Source organism: Gavialis gangeticus, unplaced genomic scaffold (assembly GCF_001723915.1).
Source record: "Gavialis gangeticus isolate Ggan-Ray unplaced genomic scaffold, GavGan_comp1, whole genome shotgun sequence".
Taxonomy (NCBI): domain Eukaryota; kingdom Metazoa; phylum Chordata; order Crocodylia; family Gavialidae; genus Gavialis; species Gavialis gangeticus.
The window spans coordinates 2288941-2300059 of record NW_017729016.1 but is presented as its reverse complement, the minus strand read 5'-3'; the positions used below and the strand labels follow the sequence as shown (position 1 = coordinate 2300059).

The 11119-nt window shown below is 63.0% G+C and overlaps 1 protein-coding gene across 2 annotated transcripts in view; it reads left to right on the top strand.

The window, feature by feature from the left end:
• The window catches only part of GRAP (GRB2-related adaptor protein), an 18141-nt gene extending 7022 nt beyond the window's left edge, over positions 1-11119 (top strand). For both annotated transcript variants that reach the window (XM_019512689.1, XM_019512690.1), the window contains exons 2-6: positions 62-353; positions 2750-2847; positions 5157-5279; positions 9823-9991; positions 10507-11119. In XM_019512689.1, the coding sequence (XP_019368234.1) occupies positions 62-353; positions 2750-2847; positions 5157-5279; positions 9823-9991; positions 10507-10692 (868 nt within the window). In that variant the 3' untranslated portion in view covers positions 10693-11119. The remainder of the gene's footprint in view (positions 1-61; positions 354-2749; positions 2848-5156; positions 5280-9822; positions 9992-10506) is intronic.

The following is an 11119-nucleotide window of genomic DNA, read 5'->3' as shown; positions in this document are numbered from 1 at the left end:
TGCCCCCCCTGCCCCCCCGCCCCCCGTGACACACTGGCCTCTTCCTGTCTGGTGTCTGCAGGAAGACACGCTCACACGGTGCAGCGCCAGGCTCCGCAGCAGATGCCCAAGAAGCAGGAAGTGAACGCTGCATAGCCCTTACGCCAGCCGCCAGCTGGGCTCTCCGCCGGCCGTGCCTGGGGAGCACCCCACTGCGACGGGGGGCGACTGAGAGGGGCCAAGGTGGCACAGGGCCAGGGACCTGGGATCCCGGGGCTCAGCTCTGCGGCTGGAGGATGGAGTCTGTGGCTCTGTATAACTTCCAGACAACCGAGAAGGACGAGCTGCCTTTCCGTAAGGGCGACACACTGAAGGTAGGTCTAGGGGTGCAGGTTTCCCGGGTGAGGGGCGGGCAGGCTGCCCCACCTGGGGCTGCATGGGTGCCCCCAGGCCAGTTCACAGGTCCCTGCCGCACAGAGGATGAAGACCCTGAGCATGGGTTTGAGTCCCTGGTGAAAGGAAGAGACACCCTTGGGCAGCGGGGGAAGCCAGGGGGGCAAATGAGCCCCAGTGGGATGGCGCATGGTGTACCAAGGCCTCGCCTCCCAACACAGACCCCCCTGGCCGAAACACCCCTGGGGTCCCTGGCGCGAGCACTGGCCATGCAGGGCTCTGTCCGCAAGGAGGGCATGAATCTGGGCCCAGTGCTGGGGAAAGGGGCTGGCTGCCAGCCCTCCTGGGGGCAATGCCAGCCCCAGAGTCCAGAGCTGGACCTGTGTCAGGCCTGGGGGAGTCTGGTACCCGCATTGTGCAGCCCAGCTTTGCTCCTCTCGGTTAAAAGAGGCTTAAAATCAAAGGCACCCAGGAGATGCGGGTTTAGTTCCCCTTCTTTAGCAACCTCAGGCAAGTTATTTAAACCCTCGGGCCCTTTTCCCCCATCCTTTGTCTTAAGTGGAAATCAGGGCAGAGATGGTGTCTTGTGCGCCCGTACAGCACATAGCGCAACCGGGCTCGGCTCTCAGGTGGGGCCCTGGATTCTCCTGCAATCCACCCAGCCGCGACACCGGCCAGGTTCACCTGAGCATCAGAGCATCCCCGATCCTGGGCTGCCAAACCTGAACTACCCTGTGAACCTGACTGCCCAAAAGGGGAACCGGGGGCACCTTCCTCCAGCCGCGGTGCTTGGGAGGTCTTTCCAGATAGTTTGTACCCAGGATGCGGTGCTGTTTCCACCAAGGAACCACCTGTAAATGCCCAGCAGCGTCGTGTGGATTTGTCTGAGCAATAAAAACACTGCAGCTTCATCACAGAGCCGCTCCACACGCACAGACCACGAATCTCAGCCTGATGCGCAGGGTACAAAAACATAGCTAGATATATAGATAGATAGATTTTCACACTCCTCTTAGGCAGGTGTGATTTTGGACGGGACATTTCTCACGACGCACGTTCCCTGGGGTTTCCCGAAGCCATCACTGCCAGAAGACCAAGGCAGAGGGGCCTTAAAAAACAGATTCTCTCCCACTCGGGGGAACCAGACTGATGTATCGCCCCATTGCGGATGATCAATGCAGCTGCCTCACACTTCTGGCCCTAAAGGTTTTGCTTTCCTGTCCAGCAATAGCTCTGCAGATCCTGTGCGAACAAACAGGCCAGAAATAGTCCTTCGAGCAGGGAGTGTGCAGGACAAAGAGATGGGCACGTGGCTAAGAGGAGCTCGGCAGCCCAGGGGTTGCTACCCAGCTCTGCCCCAGACTTTGGTTTTGGAGCAAGCACCTTCCTCGCCTTGTGGCCCCGTCTCCTACTCGGTGAAACGAGGATCTCAGTGGCACTTGAGGGCAAGACCGCACCACACACTGCATGTGGAGCTGGCTGCGGGAGCAGGGGAGCAGACCACTTAAACTTGCCCCTGGAACAATGTGCATTAACTTCGCGACCCGGAGAAATCACCACCTGGAACCGTCTGGGGGCCCATCTCTCCAGGCAGATCCATCCCTAGGGTAGCCCTTTGCTCCATGCCAACCGGCTCCCTCGTGCCCGGGAGAACGGACCAGGCTGTTTACCAGAGAAGCCTCGGGCGACTTTTCCTGCACCATCCGCCGGAGCAGCAGCTCACCGGCAGCGCGAGGTTTCAGATCCTGTTTGCACAGCTGTGCTGCCCTGCTGCGTAGGAGGGCTGGAAAATAGCACCAGGGCTCGACCGGGCGTCAGCGTTTCTATTTCGGGGGGGGGCATTTCCTCCTCTTCTCTTAAGCAGAAGGCCCCGGCTGAGCCCACACCTGGGGCTCCACCCCTGCACGTCTGTTAGCCTCTTTTCAGTAAGGAAAATACATGCTCGTGTGAGCGTAGCAGAGAGCTCCCCTAGCACCGGCCGCTCTCAGCTGGCGTGGCTCTGCCGTGAAATGAAAACCCAGTCTGCAGGGCTGTGAAATAAGAGCTCCGTGGCCAGGAGCAGCAAACAGACAGCGGCTGAGCACAACCAAGGATGGCTTCATTGGTGGAAGATTGAGACTCTTAAAAAGAAGAGGGGGTCATAATACCCATGGGATGAAGTGGAAATGAACCCCTTTCTTCAAAGGCAAGCAGCTTTTGCAAACCCAGCTGTTTTCGCCCAGCCTGGCAAGCCCCCGAGGCTGAGCGGCTCCACTCTGAGCCGGCCTGTTCCCTGGGGCGGGCGGGTGCCTGGGCGGGGAGGGTGTTTTCTGGGTCGGAAGGGCATCAAGGAGGGACCGGCAGGTTAACGGCATGGTGGGCTCCCTTGTGTCCTCAGATCCTGAACATGGAGGACGACCAGAACTGGTACAAGGCCGAGCTGTATGGCTCCGAAGGCTTCGTCCCGAAGAACTACATCAAAGTCAAGCCGCACCCGTAAGTACCTTCCCAGCGCCCGGCCAGCCCTGGGGCTCTAGGCAGGCAGAAAGCCCCAGATCCCAGGGAACGAGCTGCCCCACTGCTGTGGACCACGACCTCCATACGACTACGGGCCAGCAGGCCCCAGCACTGGGGGGAAGTCAGAGGGTCCCCTTGATGAGACAGCACCCCACCGACACCGGGGCTGGACACAGCAGCTCCGATTCCCATGCCGTCTCCCTGGCTTGCATTTCCACAGTGTCTCCTGCAAGGCCAAGTGCCCGTGCCTGCATGGTACTGCATCGGGCCCTGACATACCCCAGGCAGAGCTGCTGGGATTGGCACCGCCTGCCAACAGTCCCATTACCGAGGTGCCAAGTCACCCCCCACAACCTGTGTCTGCCCTCCCTGCTTGAGGATTGCTGTCTCCAGCTCCGGCACAGCGGGAGGATGCGATAGGGATGTCCTACCAGGGCTGCACCTGAGACCCCGTGCCCCAGAGATGTGCCTCAGAGCCGGGGGAGAGTCACTTGGCCCCTGTACCCTGGCTTCCTCAGGGACAGAGCGGAGCCACAGAGCCTTGCTCTGTCTGTAACGCAGCCCGAGACCCCGAGCGGTGCGAGCAAGGGCATCCCAGCCCGGTCATGCAACAGCCGTCTGGGCAGAAAGACCCGGAGCCAGACCCGCAGGCCCCGCAGAGAGGCCTGAGAGCAACATGACGACCCCAGCTGATGATCCCCTAGCTCAGGACAGGTGTCTGCTGGCCCATAGCCGGCTCAGCACGAAGCGTCCCTGGCTCCCCGTGGGGCACGGAGCAGGCTGGGGTCAGACGCGATGCATCGCCGAGCAGCAAGGGGTGGACCACGGTGGGAGCAAGGAGCCTCAGGAGCCTGTGCGAGGCAGCCTGTGGCTCTGTCGGTGTGTGCTGTGCCACAGACTCATGTGCCTCCACACCACAGCCCTCCCGGGAGCTGGGGCCTAGGCGGATCTGTGGGGAAGAGAGCGGCACTGAGCACAGCGGAGGCGTGGGCAGCAGGATGTGGCTGCGGCTGCAATGTGAATTCCTAGCAAACAGGGTGGGGAGGTAGAGAAAGGAGTCTCTCCCTCCTAGTGCCCCCCAGACCAGGTGCGAGGGGCAGCCCCACGCACACTCCCTGCACCACACAGGGCACCGGGGCTGCCTTAAAGCCAGCAATGACCCCATGGCTTGGCCACGCGTGGTGGGCACATCATGGGGGGTTCATTCATGACCTTAGCCAGGCCTGGCCGGATTGGCTCAGCACTAGATCTTGCGGTGGGAAGTGTATCCTGCCTCCGACACCGATGCCCTTTCTGCCTTCGGGTAAGTCACCTGGAGGTGCTTAAGGCGCTGGTGTTTTCGTACCAAATACAAAACCAGGCCGGCACCATGGCAGAGCAAGAGGGCAAGCAGGCAGCATGGCCGCCCCCAGGGCTCAGGCTTAGCTTCATGCCAGGGTGCCCGGATGCCATGGGGGAGCTAGACGAGCATCACCCCATGCACCTGACACCAAGCAGCTGGGCATAGTCCCTGCCTCCCGCCGGTCTCTGCCGCCCCTGGGCCGGAGCTGGCTTCACCCAGCTGCTGGGCTGCTCCTGTGCCCGGAGCAGCAGCAGGCGGATTGAGGGCCAAATTGTGGGTAAAACCCCCTTCCCGTTTATCCGGCCTCAGCTCTGGTCCCCTGCCCTCATGCTTTGTCCCTGCCCCACAGACCCCCCGGCCTCTCCCTGCAGCCGGCCTTCCCCTTTTCTCCAGGAAAGCCAGTGACCCTGAGCTGTGCCCTATGTGAGCAGTGGGGTCAAGAGGACAGTCCTGCTCCCCCTGGCAGACCCCCTGCCCCCTCCCCCCCGACCCTAGTGCAGCAGCTGTCATGTGAGGCCCGTCTAGATCCACCACAACCACATTTTGCAGCCCTGAAAGTGCAGGACCCTGCGGTGGTGAAGCGAGCCCAGCTGCTGACGTGACACCCTAGCCCGTGGGGCTGCGCCGGCGACCACAGGCGTGCACGGGCAGGGGAGGGAGGAGATCATAACAAGGCTGAAGCTCACTGCCAGACCGGGGCCATGCTGCAGTCTCCTTCCCTCCAGAGACTGCCCCCGTCCCCGCGGCGTTGCTTTGTTGGCAGCGGGTGCCAAGTGGAGCGTGCAGAGACCCTCCCCACACAGGGTCCCATCCCAGCTCCGGCGCCGGGCGCTGTCTAGCAATAGAGGGGCAGGCAGGGCCGAGACCGAGCAGCCCTGGCACTGGATGCGGGGGGGTGGAGAAGACACCAGCCGCACGCTCAGCCCTGGTTCTGTGCACCCTGCAGGTGGTACGCGGGCCGGATCTCCAGGCACCTGGCCGAGGAGATGCTGCTCAAGCGCAAGCACTTGGGAGCCTTCCTGATCCGCGAGAGCGAGAGCGCCCCGGGAGACTTCTCCATCTCCGTCAAGTAAGTTGCCGGCCCCTGCTTGTGGCTAGGCCGTGGCCTTGCCTGCCACAGCTTAGCGGTGGTGCCCACTTTGAGCAGAGCAGCAGGGTCAAGCTGCACACCCTACCCGAAGGTTACCGCCGCTAGACCCCCCTGCCGCAGTGCGACCGACCCCCCCCGACAGGCGCCTGCACCCATTTCCCAGCCAGGGGCAAGCCCAGACCTAAGCTAGGATTGGGACCTGGCAAAGCCTCCTGGCACCCTTTGCTGCAGGGGTTCGGCTCTGCGTCCCGCTCCCCAGGCGCTCGTGACAGCTGGGGCTGGCGTTGGCTGCAGGGATCCAGCCGGGCTGTGCCGGAGGGGCTGGGCACATCCCTGTCTGGCGCGGCTGCGCCGCAGGTGGACTCAATGCAGGTGGACTAGACGCGAGCTCAGCACGTGGCGGGCAAGGCCTGTGCAGCCTTCCTGCTGCCTCCCCCGAGATGCCCCCGGCCCAGCTGTGCTCACCAGCCTGGGGTTTTCCTCGCCAGCCAGTTCCTGGGGAGGAGCCAGGCCCTTGCCCTAGGGGAACCCCAACCATCTTGGCCCCTGTGCGTGGGCAGGTGTCTGTGGCTCGTGCTGGATGCTGTCAGCATGGCTGGGGTTTCCTGCTGGAGGAGAGGGGCTGTGGGAGCCCTGGGCAGTGATGGACCCCCCACTTCTCCCCTCCAGCTGCAGGCCCCCAGATCTGCGATTCCTTGCAGACGCTTCCCGCGGCCGGGGATCCAGCTGCTTGTGCTGGCTCGGATCAACCAAGCAGGGTCCCGGTAGGTGCAGGAAGAAGCCAACCCCCGTGTCCAGGGGTTTTCACACCCCAGGCTGGCTGGCATGAAGGAGCCATGTGGGCTGGCCCTGCGCCCCTCCATGAATCCCGGAGCTGGGCACCACCCTGGATGGTCCAGGCCCAGCAAGGGGCAGGGCCCGCTCCAGAGGCCCCGGACACCTGGGTCCTCAGATCAACCTGCTGTGGGTGGGCCTTCCAGCTCTCCCTACCGTAGCCCCCATCAACTCACAGCTGCGCCGCGCCAGGCGCTGTACAAACATTTGGTAAAGGAGCTGTCCCCTGCTCCCTCTGGCCCCAGGTGCAACTGAGCACTAGGTCAAAGGGACCTGGTGTCCCAGCCCCTTGGGCTGGTTGGGGGACCCCTCCTCAAGCCAGCCACACGCATACACACACACACGTGTGCATGCACGCGGGTCCCTAATCCACGGGCAGCCTGCCAACCGAGGCAGAGGGAGTTGGCTGCTTTCCAGCCGGTTTGGTTCTCACGCTGCCTGGCCTCTCATTAAGTGCTTAAGGAGGCTCCCGGATGCCCCACTTGGAGTCAGAAAGAAAAGGAGCAGCCAGCGCCTTCCCCTTGCAGGACACGGGTGTGCATGGCCGAGGGGAACTGGCTCGGGCACATGGGTCGGGGAAAGCCAACTTCAGAGCCCAGGGAGGTGTCAGGAGGAGAGGTGCTCGCTCAGCCCTCCCAGGGCAACTGCCCTTGCCAGGATGGCTGTAGGGACCGGGCAGATGTGCTCAGAGCTGCCGGACCATGGGAGGCTGCATGACCCTGCAGTACAAGGGCTTCTGTGGGCATCCCATCAAGGCTCCCCTGGGAACGTGGGGGAAAGATGCGGCCCCTTGCCCAGACCACACGCAGCAGGGTGAAAGGGCAGTGATGCCAAAGACAGCACCCACGTTGGACCACAGCAGATGCAGGATACCAGGCTCATTGGCCTGAGGTCGACTATGTCCAGCCAAAGCATTCATGCACGCCCCAAACTCGGGCCTGGAGCCTCGCAGCTCACTTCAGAATCAGCCTCTCCTTTTAAACATAAAACAAGCCTGAACAGAGAGTCGCCTTTGGGTTTGAGCCTTGAAGCTTTGCTCCGGGCCTATTTTAAACGGCTTGGCTGCAGAGGCCAGAGACATCCTGCCGCCTTTCAAATGCCAGCCCCAGTTCATGTCCGTCCCCAGGCCTCCAGGAGCTGGCACTTTCAGGAGGGCACCACAGAGGATGTACCCAAAGCAGGGGGAAAAAAGAAGAGGGAAAAAAAATGAGTAATGCAAAAACAACAAGACTTGCAACCACAAAACCAAGTGAAAGTGCCCCAAATGCAGAAGCAAAGCCCTGGCCTCTGGGGAGAGCGCCCGGGGGCTGTGATGGGAGCTGTTGTGCTGACAGTGTTTGGAAGCAGATGTGCCCCTGCTGGGGTTTGAACCCCCAAGAAAGAGCCCAGGGGCAGCACCCGCTGTGGGAGATGCAGACAACAGAGAGATGGATGGAGCAGGGTTTTACCCTGCGTTAAAACACAGGATTGTGTTTGTTCTTGCTGCCGCGGCTTCTAGGAAATCACCTGATGGCAGGAACCAGGGTTTGCAACCACGCCTGGTGCCAGGAGAGTTGCACGGTGCCAAGAGAGCAGCTCCCGCATCGCCCGCAGGGTGCGAGCTCGGTGCTTTGGACCCAACGCTTCGGGTGAGGCCCTGCCTAGCCGATCCCCAGCGCCCAGCCCGTCCCCCGCTGCACAGCCACCAGCCACGTCCCTTGCAGAGCCCAGGAGGAACGAGCAGGCCCTGGGCACAGCATTGTGCAGCCAAGCTGCACAGAGCTGCCGGCTGAAGCCGCCCTTCGCGGCCACAGCTTCCGCCCTTCACACACACAGCTCAGCCTGGTTCCTGGGAAAAGCACGCGAGGGCCAAGCTGGGCGGAGGCGCTCGAGCCGCAGAGGCCCTGGGGAGTCACGGGAAGCCCCAGCCGAAGCTCCAGACCAGGCAGCGGCACGCGCCCGGCTTTGGGACGACTTGGAGGACATGCCAAGGCCCACGGCTCTGCCCGCAACTCCCCGCTTGTGGCCTTGGAGCCATGCAAAGCCACCCGCGCCTGCGCCTGCACCCGCCTCAGAGCTCGCATCCCCCTGGCTGGTGACTGTCACCCTGCCCAGGGCTGGAGGAAGTCCTGGGCTTCCTCTCACCAGGACCTGTACAGACAGGGCAGGAGCCCAGAGCCCAGTGCTGCCCAGGGCAAACATGAGCCTGGGGGCTGGTGCACAGCCCTTGTCCCTGGAAAGGCTGACGGGAGACATCCGCCCAGACGGCGCAGCCTGCAGCGCGAGTGACGCCAGCAAGGTGGCCAGCCCCAGTGCCCCGGCCAGCTGGCAGAGGGGCCGCGGGCCATAGGGGATGGCCGGCCTCTGCGGCTAGCGAGCTCCAGCCACCCTGCTTTCCCCTTGACCCCCGCAGGCAATGGCAGGCACGTGGATCCCTCCCCTCCACGCTACCCTGAGGCAGCGGCTGCACAGCCGTCTCTCCCTGCCCTGGATCTGGTGGCAATGCGCCTGTGCCTCCTCCGCGCTGCCTCCCCCCAGGCCCAGCCAAAAGCAGCCGCCTGCCTCTTTATCCAGCCCGGCCTCCGCCCTCCTGGTGCCTTGCACCTGTGCGATACCACATGCCTGTGCGATAGCTAGGGCTCAGGCCCCCCTTAACTCTTCCTTGCCCTGGCGGGACAAGGCCTGCCTCGAATACTCTCCCTGGTTCGAATACTCCCAGCTGGGCAGCCTGCTTAGGATGGGGCTCAGCCCCTTGCCCAGGACCTGGGGCATGCCTGATTTGATCCAGGCACAAACTGGGGGCAGAGGGACCATGGGCCAGGTGCAGAGCCCAGGAGCAGACTGGCAGGAAGCCCTGGGGGCAGACAGGCCAGCCCCCCAGACCCCTGGGCTGCCCCTCGCCCCGTGGGGGCACCACGGGAGCAGCCTGGGTCTGAGCTCAGAGCCCCCCAGGGTGGCTTTCAGGCACAGAGGACAGGCAATGCCTGGCCCCAGACAACGTGACTCCCCCCGGGGCATTGCTGGGGCAGCTCAGGTGCTGGCACAGCCCTGCCTGGCTGCTGCCCCCCACAGAGACAGACCCGATTCCTGACACCAGATGAGACGCCCTCCATCTGCAGCCACCAATGCTACTCCCTAACGCTGAGACCCTCAGCCCTCCTCGGCTGTCACCCCCCAGGCCCTGCTACAAGCAGACACAGGCGCATTTGTACAGAGCGAGATGCCAATCCCAGCCCTGCCGGGAGCTGGCTAATCCGCTGCCCAGGGTGGGCCCTGGGGATGGGGTACTTGTTGCTAGAGCATCACTCACAGCCTGTATTTGTCTGTCCTGGCATTAATAGGAATGAAGCGTTGGGAGCAGCCCTTCGTGGGGCGGGCGGAGGGGCTGGGTGGCTCTCTCAGCAGGTCCCAGGATTTCCCCCTCTGCTGGGGGAAGCAATGGCTCATGCAGGTGAATGATCGCAGTGGGGTGCTCTTGACTCCCCTGCCACAGACTGACCGGGAAGCCCTGGGCAAGTCACCTCATCTCCCTGTGCGTTGTCCTCCCTTCCTCATCCACGGTGGTAAAAGAGAGCTGGGGGCATGGGCAGGGGGCATCAGTCTTGCAGAGGCATAGTGGAGACGCTCTTGTGTAAGGCACTGTAGCAGTGGTCTCGATGATACCGTCCCCTCTGAGGATAACCGCCTTGTCCTCTCCATCTGCCCTTAGCTACGGGGACAACGTTCAGCACTTCAAGGTGCTCCGGGAGCGCAACGGCAAGTACTTCCTCTGGGAGGAGAAATTCAACTCCCTGAACGAGCTGGTGGACTTCTACCGGACGACCACCATCGCCAAGAAGCAGCAGGTCTTCCTGAGGGATGACGACACACCCCACGAGGTACGAGGCGCGTGGGGGAAGCGTGGCGTGGTGTGGCGAGCTGTAGTTTATGCAGCTATGCCCTGACCATCGAACAGGAGTCAGGGTGTCCCCGCACGGCATTCACGTGTGTGTTCGCAGCCCACGTATGCACCTGCACATGAACACATTAGCCACAGCCCTTGCGGTGTGGCGCTCCAAGCTGCCGGGTCTTGTGCGTGGCCTTCCGTGAGAATGCCAGGGTGCCGCAGACTCGAACTCAGACCCCCCCGGTCCCGTCCAAGAAAACACCACGAGTCCTGGCCCATAACTGTGAATGCCCACTCCCTGCCAGGCTGGGGGGCAGCACTGGGATTCCTGGGGCAGGAGGCACGGAGGCGGCAAGTGGGCAGGGGTGGGGGATCCGTGCCAGCCATCAGCAGGGCAAACTGGGCTCCTTGCTGTGTCCAGCCAGGGTGAGAGGAGGCTGCGCTCATCCGCCTGGATTTCGAGCCTCCTGGCTTTGCTGATGCACGTCTCACCCCATGTTGCTGCAGGCAAGGAAGCCCAAGTTCGTCCAGGCCCAGTTCGACTTCTCTACCCACGACGAGTCCCAGCTGCCCTTCTACCGCGGGGACATCATCGAGGTGCTAGACTGCCCCGACCCCAACTGGTGGAAAGGGAAGATCTACGGGCGGGTCGGCCTGTTCCCCCGGAACTACGTACACCCCGTCCACAAGTGACCGGCTGGGGGGAGCCCCCCGGTACCTCTCCCTCGGTACCCCACGGACAGACTGAGCACCCCGGGAGCGGACGCAGAGCTTGTGGGAGATGAGCCACCTGGCATCGGAGAGCCCGGGACCTCTCCCGGCGCTACCGCCACACTGGGGCATGCTGGACCCTGCTGTGCATCGCACCTCCTGCCAAACCCCTGCGTCCCCGCAGCTGCCTCTGGCTGAGGACTGGCGGATGCTCGACCCACACCCCAGCGGGAGCCTGGATGCGGCGGCTCCAGCTGTGTCCCTCCCCGCTCCACCCCCGTGTCTCTCAGCCATGAGCTTTTCAGGGCAGGAAACTCTGTCTTCACACCTGTCAGCAAGGGGCCACGCCGCACGCTGGGCGCTGTGCACAATAAAAAGGCCTAACTGCAGTCCCCAGATGCTCACTGAA